The sequence below is a fragment of the Chrysemys picta genome, chromosome 3 (genome assembly GCF_011386835.1).
Source record: "Chrysemys picta bellii isolate R12L10 chromosome 3, ASM1138683v2, whole genome shotgun sequence".
Classification (NCBI taxonomy): domain Eukaryota; kingdom Metazoa; phylum Chordata; order Testudines; family Emydidae; genus Chrysemys; species Chrysemys picta.
Genome location: NC_088793.1, coordinates 147,954,573 through 147,976,329, shown reverse-complemented (window position 1 = coordinate 147,976,329; position 21,757 = coordinate 147,954,573). Strand labels below are relative to the sequence as shown.

Here is a 21,757-nt window from a genome sequence, read left to right as displayed (position 1 = left end):
GTCTACCCTTGCACCCAAAGGGAGAGGAATGTCAGCTGTAGATACATCCAAGCAGAACCAGGGACTGAGCATTCTAAAGTGGCATTTCTCAAATGTGGCCGCATGCGGTCACCAGGGGCTTTTCTTGCAGCCACAGCCTCCTGGGTGATGATGGGTGGGGGGGTGGGGAGTAACCCTCCCTCAGGGCTGCCAGCAGGGGCTGGTCTCTGTCGTCTTCTGGAGCCACAAACACTGTAGGAGCAGGCGGCCAGCGTGAGTTTCCCGCCTTCCTGGGGATGGTGGGGCTCGGGCTTCAGGCTTAAGCCCTGGGGTGGTGGGCGACAGGCTCTGGCCGTGTGGCAGCAGGCTCCATCCCCCACCTCCCCATCCAGGGCTTAATTTGTTCCCCAGCTTGCCAGGGCTGAGTAACTCTGCAGTGAAACGTGATATTAACAAATATACAAAAGGTCACTTTTCACAGCAGACTTACTAGCTAGCAAATCTAAAAAAAAAAAAAAGCAAAACATGCAAAGCACCTTATTTGTGTTTCTATTCTGTTTAGGCACAGTAATGAATAGACAACTGTACATTATTTTTAATTATTGACTCTGAAAAACAAACAAACCCTACATAAATAAATTACAATATTTGGACATGTATATGTGCATATTTATTTGTTTTTCCTAAAGTTAATTAAGTCTTTTAGGAAAAATTGTCAGAGCGGCCACTAGCAAGAGTTGGTGGTCGCACTCTGAGGCCACCCAAAAATTTGTTGCAAGAACCCCTGATCTAAAGGTCAGAGACAGTGATCCAGAGAGTGGAATTGATCACATGAGCTAGAGGAAAACTTGTGACCTTAAATTATTGACAGCTCCAGTGCCTTCCTGCACTTGCCCTCTGCCCACCCCTTCTCCCTCCACTGCCTCTGTGGGCACTGTTTCTACATTAGTTTATACACAGTGGGGTCTGGGAGTAAATGCCTGAATGGCTGGTGTTTGCTACTGTGACGCAGGCTCCCATCAGCCCAAAGCAACAGCTGCAGCACTGTAGAGGGAAGTTGCTAGAGCTTTGTGAGCATCTAGGCTTTCTGTAGCACCCCTCACCATGGTATCTAGGGACTAGATCCTCAAAGGTATTTAGGCTCCTAATTTCCATTGATTTCGATTGGCTTCCATTGATTGATGAAAGTTAAGAGCCTAAATACCTTTCAGGATCTGGGCCCAAGTGCTTCCCAGGTAAATTAGACTGGCATAGAGATCTCCCTATTGGATTTCCTGTGTCATCAGTTTTCCCCCGTTCTGTGGTAGGACACATCTTCCTCTTGGAATTAACTACCTCTGGGCATCAGAGACGTGTAAACCCTCAGGAGGGAAAGAGATGCATTGTGGTCTCCAAGACAGAAGATCTAGAAGTTATGGATGCAACTGAGAAAAGCAAAACAGGCTGAACCTCCAACTCTCTTCCAAGGAAAGGGGTGGAAGCCCCATTGCTTGAAGCCCTGAAAATGTAACTGGACAAAGTCTGGGCAAATCCATGGTAGGGAACAATCCTGTAATGGCTGTGGTGAGGGGGATGGCCTAGTTTGGACCTTAGAGATCTCCTCCATACCTAAGCTGATGTGCAGCATTGAGAGACAGTGTTATACAGTGGTTATAGCTCTGGTCTAGACAGTCACAAGTCTGGAAGCCAGGACTCCCAGTTCTATTTCCAGTGCTGTCACTAATGTGCGGCTTTGGGTTAACCACTTCACCTCTCTGTGCTCTAGCCTCTGTATCTGTAGACTAGGATAATTTTATAGAGCTAGACAAAGATTACAGGCACCACCTATGTGTAATGTTGGCTGACACATCCCATTACATAGGCGGCCTAGATCCTATAGGGCTAAATTGGTTAAAACGTGCATGTCTGTAAAGCAAATCTGGTTTGCTCCCACCAGTGTCATTGATAAACGGCTTTTTCAGTATAATTTCCTGCACACACTTTCGTATGCCAGCCTTGTCACCCACACAGCCTAGTCAGCTCCCTGCTCACGTCTACCGCAGACGGGTCTGTTATTTAAGGAGTCCGAAATCAAAACCAGAGGGAGGAGACAGGCCCAGAACAGCTTAACAAATGCAACCCACAGCTGGGAATTGGCTGGGTAAACATCTCGGGCCCACAGAGCATCTCTTTCACACTCACACGGATTTTCTCTCACCCATAGCCGCACACACACAAACTTAGGCAGCCCTGGAGGGAGGACGCAAGACGAAGCTTTCTTTAAAAAAAAAAAAAAAACAAGGAGGAGTCCTTGTGGCACCCTAGAGACTTTCTAAGTGTTGTTTGTTTTGCCCTTCCCATTAAGGGGCTGCGTGCTAAGCTGTGCTGCCTATGGAGCCAGCCATGTCCCAAGCCGGGGACGGAAACTGGCCCAGATTCACAAAGGATGCCCCCCTCCCAGTGTTAATCTTCGCATGGAAACAGCCCTTCAAGGTGGGGGGGGCGAAGGATATTAGCAGCTTGGCTCCTCGCAGTGGGGGCGGGGGCAGCGCAGGGAGATCTAAGGGGGGAGATCCCGCTGGCTCTGGGAGGGGGTGCCCAGCGCCGGGGCTGGCGTCAGCAGCCGGGGGGTGCTGGCAGGACAGGAGGGAGCGTGACAGGCTGCCAGGGGGCGTGCCGGTGGCGGGGGAATCCCGGCAGCTGCCGATGCCAGCGAGGCGTGGCGCAAGCTGACAATGGCTCGGGAGGGAAGCGCCTTCCGGGTTAGGGGAGGCGGGGCTCCGGGCTCACACTGAGGTAGGTTTGCGCTCGGCAGGGCAGGCTCCATTCGGCTCCGGCTCGCTCGCCGGGCATGAGACCGCCGCGACCCCCGCTTGCCTTCCGGCCAAGGACCCTGCCCCGGCCAGGCCGCTAAGCGCCCCCTTCCTGGTCCCTCCTCCCCTTCAAGCCCGCTGCAGATTCCCCCCTTTGCACCCCCTGCCCAGCCCGGCTTCCCCCCGCTCCTGCTGAGATCCAGATCCCCCCCCGGCCTCCCTTTGACGCAGACTCTTGCCCCCTCCGCCGGGTGCTTGGGGGGGTGAGTGACCCCACTGCGCGCCCGCTGCCCTCGCACCATGGCTGGGACGCGGGGCTCGGAGAGGAAGGAGAGCTCGGAGCTGGAAGAAGGGCAATGTGACTCGGGCATCTACTCGATCCCCTCCATCCGCTCCTTGCCCGGCCCGCCGGAGGAAGGGGAGCACCCCCCGGTCCTGGGGAACACGCTGCGGGAGAAGGACTCCGGCCCCCTGGGCAAAGAGGGAGCAGACGCCCTGGAAGCGGAGGAGAGGATCGACTCTACCTATGGCTCGGCCTCCCTAACCGAGCCCCTGGCCGCGCTGGGGCAACTCCCCGAGGAGGAAGCAGAAGCCCTGGAGGGGCTCAGCCAGCAGCAGCTGGAGGCACTCACCTACATCTCGGAGGATGGCGACACGTGAGTGACCTTGTGGCTAGTGCTGTTCGCCCCCAGGCCCGGGAGGGACACCACAGGGAGGGGAGACTAGTTTCTGTGGCCCTGTCTGTCCTTGGCCTCTGAGAGCAGGAGAGCCAGTTAGTCCTGCTTGTGGTGGTGGCTGTGATGTGGACACTTGTCCCTTGGGACCTGAGCAGCTCATCTCACACAGGGCCACCAAACAGCCATTAAATGCAAATGACTTCTAGGCACTGCTGTTCTGCAGTCTCATTGACACCCGTGCCTCAGAGGTGAGCGGTTCTGCGTCCCATTCCCTATCCTGCCTCCCCTCACCGCTTGCAGCTGCTTGAGTCTGACACCAACCACAAAGATAAGATCTATGTCTCTAGAGATTGCCAGTGCCCCCAAAACTTCAAAGTCAGATTGTAACTGGGGGACTGTCAGCAGAAGACTCCATGCCCCATCTCCCAGAGCTATCCTTTTCTTCTTTTTCAGAGTCACATGTAGGCTCTCCGCCCCAATGAAATGTGCTGGGTATTTAACAATTAATCTAAGATTGGGCCAGATGAAATGGAACAAGCGGAGAGGAAAAAGAAATTGCACAAATCCATTTACTGCTCAGGTCTGAGCTGTGGGACATGCAGACAGAGTTAGGGGTCTGGATGGGCTGTGTGGTCGGAATGACACAGAAATCCATGTGCCAGTGAGAAGCTGAATTTCTTCTTGTTTTGTGGCTGCCAGGAAAATGGGAGGCAGGTTCCATGTACAAAAATCTGCTCTTTTCACCTGTGAAAACTCAAAAGCCCAAAACTCTGGCAGCAAGGGAGATGACTCACCTGCTTTAGGTTGTAGCCACATGACCAAATCCGCTATGTTGGAGAAGACCTGATTATGAAACACTTTAGTTCCCTCTATGCAGCTGGATTGAACTATGTTGGGGGTATATGGGTAAGCTGGCTACAGCATAACATGTGGCTCATATTCCTGGACCTAAAATGCCTTTGCAGATTCTGTGGCTGAAGCTGATTCAGTTCGTAAGGGATTTTTGTGCACTTAAAGAGGTAGTGGCCTAACCCTGTATCTCTTCTACTCCTCTGTTACAGCGTTAGGTGCTATTAGCCTCTCTAAGGCCTAGTTTACACTTACAAATCAGATTGAGGTGTCGTGCAGGGCTGTGAAAATTTCCATGCCCTGAGCACCGTAGTTAGTTTGACCTAATCTTGGGTGTAGACAGTGCTAGGTTGATGGAAGATTTCCTCGTCTAGACAAGCCCTAAGTGCTGTGACTTTGGTGTGTGCCGGGGATCACTGTTTTCCATTCCCCACCGTGTCTAGGAGATGGAGTCCGTTGGAGAGGCTTCTGCTGATTTATCTGGTTCCATCTTGTAAGGTGCCTGAACCTGTTGCTTTTCATACTGGCATCAGACCCTATCATAAGCCTTCCGCTAACTGGAGAAGCCATTAACCAATGGTGGCACTTTTCGCTCCCTCCCGACAGGAGGCAGCTTTCCAGAGTTCTGCAAATGGCTGCAGTTGCGCTAGTGCATGTGCTCTCTCTCTCTCTCTCTCTCCCCTTTACAGTGCAATTTAAAACAGGAAATCTTCAAAGAGTGAGGGGGGAAAATGTCTGCTACTTATGGAGAGGCCTTTGTGAGTTAGTGCTTAGAGAAGTGGAACAGAGTCTGAACTCCTGGGTTATATCCCTGGACCCTAACTCTGGGAGGGAGTGTGTTGTAGTGCTTAGAGCAGTGAGGCTGGACTCCTGCAGGCTATTCCTGACAGACCTGGGCCGAGATATTTTCAGACGTGCTGAGCACTCACAATTCCAGTTGAACTCAGTAGGGGTACAAGTGCTCAGCACCTCCCTTGTGTTCTCAGTTTTTCTGTGTGTAAAATGAGGCTAATAATGAATGAAAGGGGCCAGAGAGGGCCCAGAGTTACTTTTTGTTGTTCTAGGGAGGCAGAGAAGATGACCCAACAGGCCTCTTCTATTTCTGGTTGTAGATTGCCCAGGAGCAGCAAGAGGAGAATTGCAGTTGTCCCATCACGTGCCTTGCTTGAATTCATCCTGTGAGGCAGAGCCTGGGCTAGCATTAGAACCTCCAGCTGATGATTTCTCAGAAGGTTCATTGAGCAATAGCACTTCCTTGTAACCATTCTAATTATGAACACAAAAGTCCAGGGCTTAGAGCTAGTAGTTCCTGTTTCTTCAGCTGTCTGTGTTGATTCAGTCCCTGATCCTGAGTGGGTGAACCATCCATGAGCTGGTGGGGGTAGAATGTGCTGTGGTGCCCCGTGTCTTTCCTGCGATGCACTTTCCTATGTGTCACCGGGAGCTCTGTCGTCAGTCTGACACTTGTGATGAAAGTTCATCAGTGGAGACAGAGATGAGCTTGTTGAAATCCCATCAGGAGCCTCTCATGGAAACGTGCTTCAAAGGAGTGGGTATAATTGACGTAGATTGGGGCAGCTGAGCCAAAACTGTGCCTGCAGAACTGAACCAGCTCTGCTTTGAAAACAAGAAGGGGCTCTGATGAGGCAGGAGGGGTTAACGTATTAGCCAGTCTGCCCTAGAGAAATGGGTCTGATCACAAGTGAAATGAGTTAGGCCTCTGCCTAATCCTTGGTGAACATTTGATTGAGTTACAAAATCTACTGCATAATTGTTAGTTTCTGGTTTGGAGAAGCCAGGACTAGAATAGCAGGGGGGCTGCAGGTCACGACTGAGGTACATTGGCAGAGCTGGAATAGTAGGAATGCTGCAGGTCAGGAGTGAGGGATCAGTGAAGTTGTGGGGTGGGAGTATTCAGGGACTGGACTAGCAAGAAGTACTGCAGTCAGGAATGAGGAATGCCAAGGAGGATTGTGGGTCAGGATTGAGATGTGTCGGCAGAACTGGGTGGGTGAGATTGAGTCTAACCTCTGGAATAGCAGGGGGCTACAAGCCAGGACAGAGAGATGCTGGTTGAGCTCTAGCTGGGGGTTGTTTGACATGGCAGGAGACATGCTCAAATGGTGGGCTGCTCCCAGGCATGCCAGCATTATCCTCTGCCTGGTAATGTCCGGCTTTGCCTCTTGAACTGACAGTTTGTCTCTGCTAAATTGGATCCCAGGGGACTGACTCTCTGTGGAAGTTGGAGAGGGGTTTTCCAGCCTGGGAAAGGTCTGGCTGGCTCTGGGCAGGCCAGAAAGTAATGCTTTATTTGTGTCCTGGGCTCCTAATGAACTCACCCTCTCTTTAGGGAGTGACTTGGAAAAACTCCCTGCCTCTCGCCCTCACCAGGGAGCTGCAGAAAGGGAGTGGAGCAGGCTGCCTGTTGTTGCTTTTAATGGGAGATGGGATAGGATTTTCATTCACATTCCTGCTCTGGGCAACCCCTGCACCACCACTAATAAAGTGCTGCTGACTGCTTCCCCCACCCCTGTAGAGATGAAGTGGATCCACTGGCATGGAGGTTATGCCTCAGTTTCCCCCATGTGTTCCAAGTCAAAAGTATTTCCTCTTCCTGTTCTCACCCTCTTGGGCTAATACTCCGGGGCAGCCAAAACATGGCCCCTGGAGTTCCACCAGGCCCAGGCCTATGCCTCCAACACCAATGGGTTTATTGGAAATCTCCAACTACATTTGGATGAGTAGACTACATGTCCCAGCCTGCAATGCTCCATCTTGCCCTGCATAACCAAGCCCCATTGCACGATGGGAGCCCTAGTTCTCACAGGGTTGACCTCCATATGCAAGAGCAGGTTGCAGCCACTGTCTTCAAAGTAGGGGTATGGTGTCTGCAGCCCCCTCACTTGGGCAAAGCTTGGGGGTCCCCAGCTCAGCCCGCTGCCTGGGAAACAGTCTCGGTGGTTCCTTCATATGGAAATGGGGCCAGAGCTATTTTGGTAGCACCGAGGTCTGTCTGTGGTGTCTCAGAGGAGGAGGGGAAGCCTCACTTCCTCCCCTGAAGTGCAGTTAGTGTCGTGCCTGCTGATGGGAAATCACGTGCTGGTGACTGAGGGTTGATAACAAGGGATCAAGGTGGGTTCATGAGTTAATCCAGGTCCCAGCCCCGGTCCCAGTCCCAGAGGCGATGCAGTTCTAGTCTTCTCTCTGAGTGGTGGTGGCTAAAGGTGATGGGCATTTTTCTTGCTTTGCCTGGGATGTTTGGCTCTGGGCTGCTTGCAACTGTTCAGTAATCACTGTGTGCCCTATGCCCCCCGCTGAGTGTCTCAGAGATGTAGGCAAGGTCAGCAGCTCCCCACAGTGACTGAAGGCAAGAGACCAGCTGCCAGCACCTGACCTATTGTGCTGTCCTGAAGCAGTGTTCTTGCAGCAGCATGGCCGAGATTGTGCACGTTCAGAGTCACTGCTCCTACACTATCGCTCGCTCATCCCCTCTGGGAGGGCGTTCATAGTGCTGATTATGCCATTCAGTTTCATACCACAGTATGTGCAAAAGAGGGAAAAGAATCACTGGCCCTAGGAGAACCCTGGGCAAGCTAGTTGGAGTTCAAAGAAGGGCAAGTAAAGAAGGGTCAGGCAGTCTAAGTTATGGGGAAAGATTTAAAAAGCCTGGCTATGGGATGACTGGGGGAAGATGTGTGAATTTGCCATTCTCTGCAGGACATTGCTGCCCAGGAGGGGATGGGTTGGAATTAAGCAAATGGAGGTTTAAGCTGAATCTCAGAAAAGCTTCCAGACACTGAAAGCTTTTCAGGCTGAGCTCGGTTCCCAAGGGACGGTTTAGAAGCCCCAGTAGCTCAAAGTCAAACTGTAATAAATGAATATTAGAGACCAATCCTTCCCTGGCCCCTGCAGGACTGGATGGTCAAACAGGGCTTTCCACCTCTACCGTCTATGCTTCTAACCACTGACTCTTCGGGTGGTCAGACGGAACACGGAATATCTCCTTCAGGTGGGGTTTGGCGTTGTGAACGTAACTTTCTCTTGTTTCGAGCAGTCTGGAGCCAGAGGTGCCAGTGTCTTTATATGAGGCCGATCATATGTCCAACTAACTAACTCGTTCACCTAGGAAATCACTAGACTGCACATTCCACTGCTGCGTCATGTGTTCTGGGCTGCACATGTAGGGGATTCAAGAGGCCAGCTGCCCTTGTTTAGAAGGGACACTCCCAGCTCTAGGCTTACCTAGGCTTAAAACCAAACAAAAGGTTAGTAAATCTGCAACAGGGAACAATCCTGGATGGGATCTAATGGGGCTTCCCTGGGCCAGATTCTGCCACCTTTATGTTGGGTAGTATCTCACGCTTGAGTCATCCTGTTGTTTTCACTGGGGCTGCCCACAGAGTAGGGTACCATTCAGTATGAGGAAGGTTAGCCCGGTCTGAACCTGTGGTGCTTGTACATCCATTTTTCACTCCTTTTCTCCTCCATTATTCTGGGGTGCTCCCTCCTCCCATTGATTGTAGTGGCCTTAAAAAGTCTGTCCCTCTGTGAGGTTTGGGATGGTAGAAGGGAGGGATCCTATTCCCCATAAGAAGGCCATAAAGAGGCCTCCTGCTTCCTTTTCCCTAGCTGACTCTCTTTCTCCTCCTTCCTGGAATGTACCAAGTTGGAGATGCTCTTCCCAACGGCAGGCCAAAAGGCTACAGGGGAGGGTGGCTTGGGGTACGTGCTCACACAGCCCCAGGCCTGGAAAAATATGCCCTGGACTAAGCCTATGAGCCAGGCTGAAATACATTGGTGCCCTGAGCCATAGCTCCTCCTGCCTGATCTCCTAGTGGTCGGGTACCCCAACTGTTTTGGGGACCAAAGATGCCGGTCTCTGGACTCTGCACCACCACCAAATCAGTCAAGCCGTGCTAGGCCATCCTTCCAGAAAACAATTGCTGCCACCTCCCACTACACACACAATAGATGAGTTATTGGTTGTCTCATTAAATCGATTTATGCTGGCTCCAGAAACGGAGCCGTCTGCCGGGATGGCATGCGAGATGGGGGCTGAGTTTCCTGTTCTCCTGAATCAGATCGTTGCCTGCCGGAAAACAGTGAGCAGAGGACTCTGGAATGCGTGGCCTTTCTTACAGGACTCACTCATACACAAAGAGCCTTATGCTGTGATGGTTTGGCCTGCAGGTGCCAGCCAGGGTGGCAATGCCCCTTCCCCCAACACCGGCAGCAGCATTGGCGCTGTCTCTCTTCAGATGTTATTGCATCGGTCACATGTCACAGCCGTAAAAGCTGGAGATGTGGGTTTTTTTAATGGTAGCTCAGACTGTGCAGAGATTGAAGCACTCGCCCAGGAGAGATTCCCACTTTCCTGGGTGAGTGGATTTTTCATGCCTGGCCCCTGCCTCTAGCAGGGAACTTTCCATTCGCCTTTATCCCATGCTTGTCTTCTCCCTCACCCCAAACCATCTCCTGCTGTTGAAACTGGAGGATAGTGATTGAAGGACATTGGCAGAAATGTGTGTGGGGAGCCCAGGGCTGGATTAGTGGGGAGGGCAGAGGCTGTGGGTCAGAAGTGAGGTGGGCCATCAGAGCTGTGGGTGGGGAGCCCAGGACTGCAATAGCAGCGATGCTGTAGATCAGGTGTGAGATGCATTGGCCCAGTTGTGTGGTAAAGGTTCCTACTGGGTAGTTTCAGTTCTCTGAGGAAGGGGTTAGCAGGGCAGGTTAAAAGGGAGAACAGGATAACTGGAATTCCCCGGCTGCTCTCCTCAGGAATGTGTGCTCTGTTTTCCAAATCTTCCTGCTGCTGGCTCCGTTTCCTCCCATGAACAATCAAGTGTTTACTGCAAACACTGATATTTGCATGATTTCCCATGCCTCTGCTGGGAGAGAGGGAGAAGAGTGTGAATTTTAACGTGTGGGCAGGAAGCGGGGGTGGGGATGGCAGTTATATAAAACAAATAATGTCAGCTGTTTGATCCCTTGTTCTGGATACTTGTAGGCTGAGTGGATGGATGGGACTGCAGGGCACTGCCACCTGACTAGGGATCTCAAAGCCCTTTACGAATGGGAATAAATTAAGATTCCCAGCCCCTCCCAGATCGGGATCTGTATTACCAACCCCATTTCTTGGAGGGGAGAGACTGAGGCACAAACCCTAAGTGTTTCCCCGAGGTCTGATAGCAAGTCAATGGCAGAAGTGGGAATAGAGCCCAGGATCCTAGTCCCTTACTCTAACTGCAGTGAATCTGTGGGGATGCTAACGCTTTTCTTGCCATGTGATTGGGATTGCCCCCTCAAGCGTAGAAGCCATAGTTTTCGAGTCATCCTCTCCTCTGCTTTTTCCCTCTTTCAGGTCCATGAGCTGCTTGGAGCAGGGCGTAGAACCCTCCAAAGCTCTGTGTAAAGTCAGGCTGTGTTGTAATTAATCCAGGACCATCCACGATGTCACAGCAGTGGCTGTGCTGCATGCTGAGCCCCCTGGGAGATTCTCAGGAATAGAACTCTGACCCTCCTGCTCCAACTGGGTCTCTCCCAGTTAAGCTAAAAAATAATCTCCATTACCTGCTCATGGGTTCAAATCCCCATGAGGGAGCAGTACAGATGCTATGACCCACAGCTGTGTGCTCTGGATTCCCTGCAGCAGAGGGTGGGGATGAATGTATGTTTGCATCTGCCTTCTCTCTTTGCCTGTCTGACTAGTTCATTACAATATTATTATTTCTGCTACAATAGAACCTAGAGGCCCCAGCTGAGATTGTGCTTAACACAAGTGGGCCCCAGGACAAACACGGAGCTGGCAATTTCAATAGACCAGGGAAACAAATGGTGTGAGAGGAAATGGAGGCTGAGGAAGGGGAAGGGTCCCCTTGCCCGAGATCACCTAGCAGACTGGTGGCAGGTCTGAATGACCTATCTACAGGGCCACACTACCATCGCCCTTTGCAGTTCCATCAGCCCCCTTAACTGCCCTCCTGCACGCATCCCTTTCCCAACACGACAGCTTACTACATCAGTCGTCCACAACTGCTAGTGTTGGGGGGGAAATGAGCTGGTGGAAGGGTGAAAGAGGGGCAGAGTTAAGGATGCGGTGTGTGGTCGGTGGTGTATGGTAGCTGTGGGAAGGCACATGCCTGCAGGTGAAGGAGTAGAGGGTATATTTTGCTTGGTGGCTTGCCTGCCCATTTCCTTGCTTTTGGGGTTTGTGTTAAGTGTGGCGGGGGGGGGTGGCAACCTCAACTGCTTGGCAACAAAGTCATCTTTATGTTAATAATTATGGTGGTAGTCATGTCGGTCCCAGGGTATTAGAGAGACAAGGTGGGTGAGGAAATATCTTTTATTGGACCAACCTCTGTTAGGGAGCGAGACAAGCTTTCCAGCTACATCGAGTTCTTCCTCAGGTGTGAGTTTGGGTGTTGTCCTCTTGGCTGTGGGGTGAGGCAGCTGGCCAGGCCAGTGGTATTCTTGGAGCTGTACAGTCATCATTGGCAATATTGAGGTCTAGGAAAGAGTAAACAAGGCTGAGGCCTCTGTGCCTCATGCTTAGCAGGGCCAGGGGGTTTCCACTTTGGCACAAGATAATCCTGACCCCTCGCTTGCATCATCATGACGCCTCTTTCTGTAACAGGGCCGAGGCACCAACCTCTCATGCCACTGGCTCATCCCTCAGCTCTGGCTCTGCACGCGGAGGACTTGAGACAGTTGGGATCTCTATGCCTGTTTCAGGAAGTCAAGGACTGCCACGTGATAAAGGGGGAAAAAAGGAAGAAATGAGACTCTGGGAGACAGAGTGCAGGGGGAGGAGAAATACTCCCAACTAGGCATGTCCTGGATGGCACCAACTTCCTGGTGAAAGTCCCAGGCACTGATTCAGCAAGACTAGCAACCCACTGCATGTCCCTAGTGCCTTTACATGGCAGACCTCAAAGAACTCTACAGGGCTTTAAAGGTGGGGCAGTCGTATTCCCTCCGTTTTACAGGCAGGGAAGGTGAGTCCCCTCATTTGGCCAGGGTCACGCAGCGCAGTCGCCTTAAACCCAAACCGTTCTACTGAGAGCTGGGGGCGGATCGACAGACTTGGGTTTTCAGCCTTAAGCGTGTGACTGGCCCACCTTTCCCCAGCTACCAGTTCTGGGTATGACGTGGTGCATGTGTTTTGGGGAGGTGGGGGATTCCTGTGGGTGGAGACTGGTTGGTAGGAATTGCAGAGGGCTCCATGTACTTTCACGCCAGGCCTGGCCTCAGTCCCCTGGGAGTTGTTTGGCTCCGAAAAGTGAAAGCAGCAGAAGTTTAAAGTTCAGTCAGAATTGCCCTGGAAAGTCCCATGTCCCGTCTGCTGAGACTTCTTATCTAGTGCCTAGGAGCTGAGGAGCAAGGCCACGCCTATAGCCCTGCTGAAGGCAGGGGGACTGGGAGGGACGCTGTGGGAGCTGGCTTATAGAAACAGGGGCTGTCCCTGATAAATGGAGAGGGAGGCCCAGCTGCAGGAGCCACCAAGGACCTTGTCTACACTGAGGTTGCCTGGTAGTCTCCCAGTGCCTTTTCCCTGGTGTTGGTAATGGTGCAGTTGCTAGGTAAATGCGGCCCAGATGCTTTCACTGCCATGCCTGCTGAGCTACACACAGCTCTGCAAATGCCCCTCTGTCCTGACCAGTAGCCCCCACAGCCCCCATTCCCCCAGTGCCATCCAGTGGAAACCTTGTTTCTCTCCTTTCTCCCCACCCCCCGGACAACCAGAAGCTGGTTCCAGTAGGTATTTTCCTTGCTGAATGCCCCACATGCACAGCTGTCAGTTGCTCTTCCCCCTACGCTGGGAGCTCTAGCTGTGCAGGGGGCCCCCTCCCCCATCCCCATTTGTTGCTCAAACAGTGGGTGGCCACTCCCTCCAGTGCAGCAGGGGAATTCCCCATGCCCATGTGATCTGGGGTTTCCCCCAGGGCAATGCAGTAAGGCACAGATGCTTGGCTTGGCTCTTCCTGCTGCTCCTTCTGCCTGAAGGGGACCAGCTTGGGGTCCCCTGGATCCTGGTTGCTGACAGATCCGAACGTCTGTCCCTGCTCAGCAGTGAGGTCGGGATAAGCTTCCAGCATTGCCCAGAAGAAGGCACCAAAGTCACCCCCTGTAGAACTCCTCCAGACCAAATTAATCCCTCCCTCCATCCCTACCAGTCACGTCGGCCACCAGGCCCAGTGTGTCATCCAGGTGGGAGTGACCAGTCCCTCCACCTTCCATGCGCTCCCCTGGGGGCGCCCCAGCACTCCAGCCTTTACCCTGCAGTAGTCCCCTTAGGGGAGCTGCTGAGACCAGATGGGTTGAGATGCCCCCAGTAAATGAGCAGCATCCCTTATCTTACTCGCGAACAGCAGCTTCTCCATGCCTGGCCCGTGGTGGCACCTGGACAGGGAGCAGCTGGTGAAAGCTGAGCCCAGGTGTGACGGAGCACTGCTGGCACCTCCTCTATAACTTCCCCCTGCGGCTTTGGGACTCCTCAGTGCTTTAGTGCCCCAGTGGCTTCCCCCTCGCTCCCATCTGCAACCAGCCAGAAGATTGTGTCCTTTCCAGTGAGACCCCCAAGCTGGCCACGCTGCCTCGCTCGTTCCCAGCCTCCCGGCACCGTTACTGCAACACACTGTGAACCCACCTGCCCTGAGAGCAGGGTGCTAACGGGCCTCTAACAAAGCCACCATCCCCACCATTGCATCAGCCTGGTGCTCTGCTCTGCCGTGAATGCCGAGTCCAGTTCAAGGACCCTGTGGTGGTATGTGCAGAGCCTCCCGTGAGGTTGGACCTAGCTCCCCTGGCAATCAGCTTTCCCCGCACCACTGGGCCGTCCTGCACCATGTGGGAGCCAGAGCTCTGGCAGGAGCTGGCCTTAGGCTGGAACTGCCTCCCACAGGAGATCAGAGACCTCACTGTGATCAGAACGAAATGCAAAACTTGCCTCTGACTTAGCCTGTAGCACACATGCAACCACCCCCTCATTCTCACCCCTCCTGCGTTGTACATGCTAACCCAGCTCTCTGTCCCGCAGCCTGGGAGTGGGGCCTTGAAGCCAGAGTGGAGTTACTGTTTCTATCTTTAAATGCCTTGGAGGTGCTCAGACGCCAGGGGGATGGGGGCCAGGTCTGGCTAGAGAGGGAGCTTGGGAGGGGGTTCATGGTTCTGCTTTGGGGTGGCTTTTGGCGCTGAAGTAATGACAGGCGTTCTGTGCGGGGCTGGAAATTCCCTTCAAGTTTCTCACTCTTGTTCTGACTGCTCAGGGTGCGACAAGGACCGGTGTGAAACTCGCACAAGTGCGGCTCGTGGGACCTCACACGTGTCTCTTGGTGTCTGGCGCCCTGGGCTCCAGTCTTCTGCGCAGGTTTCTGTGGGGGCTGAGAGTTGGGCCCAGGTGGGGCTGCCGGCTTTCGCAGACAGTGGCGGGTGCTGAGTCCTGGTAGATATAGTTCCATCTGGTCAGCCGTGCCCCCTAACCCAGCACTGGTGCTCCGATTCGGGGTGGGGGGGCTGGGAATCCAGTTCTGGTTTTTCTCTCTCCTCCTGTGGACCCTGGCCCAGTTCATTCCCAGACCAGTCAGAGCTGGGGCAAATCACTCTGGCTCAGTGGATGAGGGTATTTGAAGAATCCAGCTCTGGCTGCTGTCCTAGCACTGGGACTCCAGAGAATGGCAGGTGGTCTTTGGCTAATCTCCTGGATCCCTCCCCGCGCTGTGTCCCACGCCCCTGCTGCCTGCCCTTGAGCCAGGAAAGCAGAAGTGCTGTGGCTGCAGGGAGGGGGAGGGAGTGGAATTCCCCTACCAGCTGCTGGCCAGCATTAGGTTGTGGTTCCGTTGCTGCAGTATCTCCCTGGGTCTGGGGGATGTATTCCAGGCTCCCTAGGCCCTTGGGTTTGTGTCCCAGCAGGAACGACTCTACCCTTCCTGCTTCCGAGAGTCTGTATGGGTTACTGGGTCTGGGTCTCAGACAGGAGCTGGAGGGCTAAGCTCTCATGGGCTCTGCAGGGGCATAAGGATCCCCTCATTCTGCTAATAGGACTTGGGATTCACTCTGGCCTCTTTAGCTACCTCTCTGTTGGCTGCTGAGCTGGCAAGGGGTGGGGGGACCTCTATTGTCTGTGAGGATCTTTGGACTCCTAGGATGAATGGGGTCCCTTCTGCCCACAATATGTCCGAGGCTGCCTCTCTGTGGGCCCCAATCTGCTTGCCCGTCTAGAGTGTCCGCATGGGACACCCGGGCTGGCTGCAGTGGGGGCGACTGTCCTGAGCTCTGGTGGGGAATGCTTGGAAGCAGCAAAGAGTGAGTGTCACTTGGTAACACCCCTGCAAATAGGCCATAGAACCATCCCTTTCTGGATGTGGGCCCACCCTGCCTGTGCTGGGGAGAGCCTGTGTGGAGAGTGGGTGTAGGCCGGTGAACCCACCATCACTGAACCTGTTTCTCTAAGCGGACCATGTTGGCAGGGAGCTGCTCCATTCCCTTCTGCCCGACACCAGGAATTGGGCAACCTGGGGATCCGCTCCCCTGGTTGGGTGGGTATGTCTGTGCCAGGCTGATGTGGCATGGGCATTGAGGGGTTCCTCTCCCAGCTCCAGAGCTGGGGGCATGGAAGTGTTTCTCTCTGTGGGGTAATAGTGTGGGAGTGACAGGCTGGCGCCATGTGGGAACCACAGCACTGACCCATCTCCTCCTCTGCAGGCTGCTGCACCTGGCAATCATCCATAGCTTCCCGGCACTGGCATTCTTCTGCATCACCCACCTGCCCACGGAGGTGCTCGAGATCCAGAACGACTTGTTCCAGGTGTGTGCGTGTGTGCGCGTGCTTCAATCCGGGTCATCCCCCGCCAGCCCTCAGGAATGGCCTGGCAGGTGGATCTGTCCAGATTAGCCATTCCCCACACCCCCTAGTGCCTAGGCCCCCCGGGTTCTGTGATGCTCTCACCCCCAGGGTCAGCACTGTAGGTATTTGGGGTGCCTTGGTTGAAGCAAGTCATGCAGAAAGCTGCCTTTGGCTGGTGTGTGGGGTACCCAGATAGGACCCTGAAAATGCAGACACTCAGGCTGGCACTGTATGCAGCCCCATAGTTATCAGAGGCTCCAAGCCAACATGAGCACCCCTGCGGGTGGAGCTGCCCGGATCTCCCCCCAACCCTCCCTCAGAGTGAAGTCTGCAGTGTTCCCACTTCCCCCACCCAGGGGAGGCTGTGGGGTTGGTAGCTTCTACTATTCCCATGGGCCCTGCCAGGATTGGTCCACTGCATGATGGCCTTGCTGTCATCCCCTGCCAACTGCCCCAACCTGTGGGGTCCCTGTGTCCTCCCGATGCCGCCCCTGACCCCTTACTGTCTTGCTGCCCACAGACCCCACTTCACCTGGCCGTGTACCTTGAGCAGCCCAACGTGGTGAGGGCACTGATCCACAATGGGGTGAACCTGGCCCTGCAGGACCGCAATGGCAACACCCCTCTGCACGTGGCCTGTGAGCAGCAGAACCTACAGTGCGCCAAGCAGCTGCTGCAGGAGCCAGGGGAGAGCACAGAGCCTCGAAGGAGCCTGCAGGACCTGCAGCTCCAGAACTGGCAAGGTGAGGAGCAAGGCAGGGGTGCCAGAGGCAGTGCCCATCTCTGTAGCTGCAGGGTAGGCGTGTGATGGGTGCAGAAATCGTCTTTTTGTTCGGTGTTTGTGCTAGGCACTAGTTAATGGGGCCCTGGTCTGCAACTGGGGCTCCTCCGTGCTACAGGAATACAGTACAATAATAGCTGCCTCTGGGTCTCTCTCCTCCCCAGGCTTAGCCTGTCTGCACATCAGCACCTTGAAGGGGAACCTGCAGCTGATGAAACTGCTGCTGCGGAGTGGAGCTGACATTAACGTCCAGGTAGTACGCAGGCTGGTGGGTGAGGGCAGCTGGCCTTGGCACTGCCAGCTATATTGCTCTGTGCACCTTCCCCAGATCAGTATCCTGAGGAGTCCCTCTAGCCTCCCAGTTTCTGGAAGCTGGTTCCCAGGTGGCAGCAAGTTTGATGGGGCATGGGCCCTGGTGGGCACCAGACTCCCAAGTGGAGGTTCCCAGCTCCATGCCACTGCTCTCCTGAGCAGAGACAAGTCTCCAGATCTGCCTGGTGGCAGGCAGGGGGCAGGGCCAGCAGGTCCCCTTCAGGCTGGTGGCAGGTGCCCATTGTGATGCAGCCTGTGTGCCCCATCGGGGTTCCATCCCCTCTCCCTGTGCCCTACGCTGGCGGCTGCAGGGGCGGGACAAAGCAGGGCCAATTCTAACGCCCTGGGCACTGCTGGTTGCAGGACGGCACAAGTGGGAAGACGCCCCTGCACTTGGCAGTGGAGAGCCGTGACCGCGAGGCAGTTCAGTACCTGCTCAGCAAGGGGGCCCACGTGGATGCCCTGATGTACAACGGCTGCACCCCGCTACACCTGGCTGTGGGCAGGAAGGACGCCGCCATGGCAGCCATACTGTACCATTCGGGGGCTGACACCCTGTTGAGGAACATGGAAGACGAGACCGCCCAGGACCTGGCCGACGGCAATGACGACGTGAGTCTGTCCATGCGCTCTCCTGCGAGGAAACACGTGGTGGGGTGTCCAGGGAGGAGGCCGTGGCCCTGGGACAGGAGTGCTGGAGATGGTGGGCGCTCCAGTGCAGCAGGAGGTACTGTAGGGCTCAGGGCAGGAGTGGCAGCTGTGGGGGAGCTTGCAGTTGCCCTGTCTGTCCCCACCCCGCTCAGAGCGGCATGGCGATGGGCTGTGTACTCTCATCAGCACTAACCCACCATTAGCTGTGCACTTCCCCTGGGGTGCCTGGGCTGTGTTGGCCCCCGCTTGAGATGCATTCAGTTCCCAGGGAGCATGCTCTCCCCTGGCCTCTCCAGCACTAACCCTGATCTCTCCATGTCCTTTGCCTTGACAGCTCCTCGCCCTCCTGCCTTTCGATGACCTGAAGATCTCGGGAAAGCTGGTGGTGTGCTCTGACTGAGCAACCAGACTCTGACTTAGGGGGCCGCCCCAGGTTCCCCACGCCCGATGGGACCCCACTCACCCAGCCATGGCACTACAGCTGGCAGGAGCAGAGCCGGCTCGGGAAATCTTTCTCCTTGTAGCAGCCTCCGTGGCCCCCGGCTCTCCACCCGAACCCCCTTCCCTGAGCAGTTGGAAGTTGGAGGAAGTTGCATGCGCTGCATGAGACCCTTGGATGGTGCCTTCGGGGTGGCTGCTGCTGCGCTTTCCCCTGCCTGCAATGGGAGCCGCCAGCAGGGGGCTCCGGTCTCAGACTGCATGGAGGAGCAGCTGGGAGGGGGTGTTCCCTGGTCCCAGACTGTGCAGTGGGGAGTGCTTTTCCCCCCACACCTCCTGACACTGCTGGAGCAGTTGCAGGGGCTCCCACCGCCCTTCCCCAGGAGACACAGACTCTCATAAACCCTTCTTCTCTACTGTCAAGATCTGGACCTCATGATTCCCTCAGTGACCACCAGGGGTTGCACGTTCTGACTTCTTGCCGCTTGAAGGCTTCAGCACCCCCATGAGCAGAATTGCCCTGTACCCCAGCCAGTCCCTCCCCAGCCAGGAGGGAGCTGGGCCAGACAGGACATGAAGATGAGCAGGAGGGATCCCTCCTCCTGTGGGCGGAGCTGGGTGGGGAGGTACAGGTCTCCTTCTGGGGCAGGGCACAGAACCCGGGGCAGGGGCCCATCTGCCTCTTCCCAAGGAAATCACATCCCCTGCTCCCTGAGATTCCCTGTCTGTTTCCCTATGTAAGCCCAGCTTAGCTAATCGTGCTCCCTGCTTGGGCAGTTCCATCCGGCCAACTTACACTCCCAACTGCAGTCGTAGCTGGACTCGCAGAGGAAGGAGGAGCTGGGAGACCTGGTGTTTTATCCCCAGCTCTGCTACTGGGTTGCTGCATCACCCTGGACAAAGTGCCTGTCCCTTCCTTGTGCCTCAGTTTCCCCCTCTGAAAGGGTATAACAACACCAACCCACCCTGCAGGGCAGTGCACACATGCTTGTGTGTGAGGAGCTTAGTCCATTGACAACAGTAAAGGACCTCGAGATTCTCCAGTGGAAGAGGCTGGAGAGGGGCCCAGGGTTCTTCCCTGATGATTAGTCAGTTCCCCTCTTGGGGCTGCCATGTGTCTCCCCACCCCACCCCTGGCATGGCTGCCTCTCTGTGGCAGGTGTGTAGCTAGTGAGTGTAGCATTTGAGAGCCAGTGGGGGAGCCATGGTGCCTGTGACCCCATCTGAACTGGCGACAGTCTCAGCTCGCTGCTTTGGAATGGCTGTTACTGGCTGGGGGCAAGTCCTGGATGGCGCAATCGCCTGGGATACTCCGAAGAGCCTGCTCCTTTCTCCCCAATTCTTGGAAGGGCAGCTGCAATAGTGTTTTGCCACGAAAAGCTGCAAAACCTCTTAGCAAGCACTTTGTGAGCCTATTGCAGCCTCTGCGGCCCCTCTGGGCATCTCAAATCATTGGCTGCTTCTCTCCCTTCCCCTCCCCCCTGCATTTTAGCACTTACTCACACCCTCCTGTGGTCACAAATGAGTTGAGTTTACTGGCCTCAGCTAAAATCTAGTGGCAATGGCTCTGGGGCTGCTCAAACTAGCTCCATCTTCATTTTGATGTGATTGGCGGGGTCTGCCCAGGACTAGACCAGTGTAGCGGGGGGGGATGTGAGAGAAGAGCTAGAGGGAAATTATTTTTCAAAGGTGGAGCTTTTTAAAATAATCATCTCAGGAAAAAACACAATCTGTTCTGTGCTGCCCCCTTGTGGCTGTTGATGGCATTGCGGCACCTCCCCTACGTTGCTAGGTCTCAGTGCTGAGCCCCCGGCAAGGTGTGGCTTGTTGAATGCTCTGGTGCCTGTGCCTGATGAGCTCCAGTGTCATGCTAGGGAAGCACTGATGGCATGAGCTGTTGCCGGTGGTTAGGGAGGGGGCATTCAAAATGTTATTTAAAGAATAAAAGACTCAGTCCTCTAGCAAATGATCTCTGTGTTGATACCACTCTCCTCCCCCTCCCTCATGGCTCTGTGCAGAGGAAGCAGCGAGCCCATAGCGGCTGCCACTGCTCAGCCCCCAAAGGAAGCGCTCTGGGAGCTGGGGTGAAGTTGCACCATCCTGCTGCCAGTGTTGGAGCTGTGGTTCCGGAAGTACATGTGCCCAGAGCTGGTGGAGGCTGACCGCCAGCGTGCTGGGGCGGTGCCTAGAGAATTCTGGGTGCCAGGCTGGAGCGCTGCCCACTCGGTTCTTGTCCCAAAGGCAAACAAATAAACTGGGCCTTCGTTGGCTAAGCTGCACTTGGATTATCCCAAACAGCTCTCTGCAGGAGCCTGTGTGGCTCAGAAGACCGAAGTGGTGAGAGCAGGGGCCTGGCAGTCAACACTTCTGGGCTCTCTCAACTGCGTGGGGGTGGGGGGGAGTGTGGTCTGGTGTCTCACAAAACTGAGTGACTGGGCAACAAAACTGCAGATGAAATTCAGTGTTGCTAAATGCACATTGGAAAACATAATTCCAACTATACATACAAAATGATGGGGTCTAAATGAGCTGCTACCACTTAAGAAAGAGATTGTAGAGTCACTGTGGATAGTTCTCTGAAAACCTCTGCTCAATGTAGCTATCAAAAAAGGTAACGATGTTAGGAACCATTTGGAAAGGGATAAATTAGAAAATATCATGCCACAAGGGTGGTATGCCACCCTTGAATACTGTGTGCAGTTCTGGTTGTCCCATCTCAAATAGGATATATTAGAAATGGAAAAGGTACAGAGAAGGACAACAAAAATAATTAAGGGTATGGAACAGCTTCCATAGGAGGAGAGATTAAAAAGACTACAACTTTTCAGCTTAGAAAAGAGATGCCTAAGGGGGATATGATAAAGGTCTATAAAATCATTAATGGTGTGGAGAAAATGAATAAGGAAGTGTTATTTACCCAATGAAATGAATAGGCACCATGTTTAAAGCAAAAGGATGTACTCACGATGCGCGCAGTCACCCTGTGGAACTTGTTGAGGGCATGTTGTGAAAGCTAATGCTATAATAAGATTTTAAAAAGAATTTGATAAGTTCATGGGAGGCTAGGTCCATCACTGGCTGTTAGCTAAGGTGGTCATGGCCACAACCCCATGTTCTGGATGGCCCTAGCCTCGGCCTCTGACTGCCAGAAGCTGGGACTGGTTTGATCGCTTGATAGTTGCCTCCTTCTGTTCGTTCCCTTTGAAGCAGCTGGCACCAGCCACCATTGGAAGACCAGATACTCTGCTAGATGGACCATTACCCAGAATGGCCATTCTGGTGGCTAGGGGAGGAGACTGGCAGCCAGGGCTTCAGGCCTCTATCCCTCAGTTATCTCTGCAACCACTTTACTATGATCCTAGGTGAGTAAATTCCTCCTCGGTGCCTCAGCATCCTACTCTATACAATGGGGAGTGGGTAAAGCACCCTGAAATCC

At 54.2% G+C, this 21,757-nt stretch overlaps 1 protein-coding gene across 1 annotated transcript; it reads left to right on the top strand.

Annotated features, from left to right (window-relative positions):
- Positions 1-2,665: 2,665 nt before the first annotated feature.
- Positions 2,666-20,287, top strand: NFKBIE (NFKB inhibitor epsilon). The gene is made up of 6 exons (XM_005296329.4): positions 2,666-3,427; positions 15,998-16,100; positions 16,660-16,882; positions 17,085-17,173; positions 17,596-17,844; positions 18,218-20,287. The coding sequence occupies exons 1-6, from the start codon at positions 3,072-3,074 to the stop codon at positions 18,281-18,283; spliced, it is 1,086 nt and encodes a 361-aa protein (XP_005296386.1). The 5' UTR covers positions 2,666-3,071; the 3' UTR covers positions 18,284-20,287.
- Positions 20,288-21,757: the final 1,470 nt, after the last annotated feature.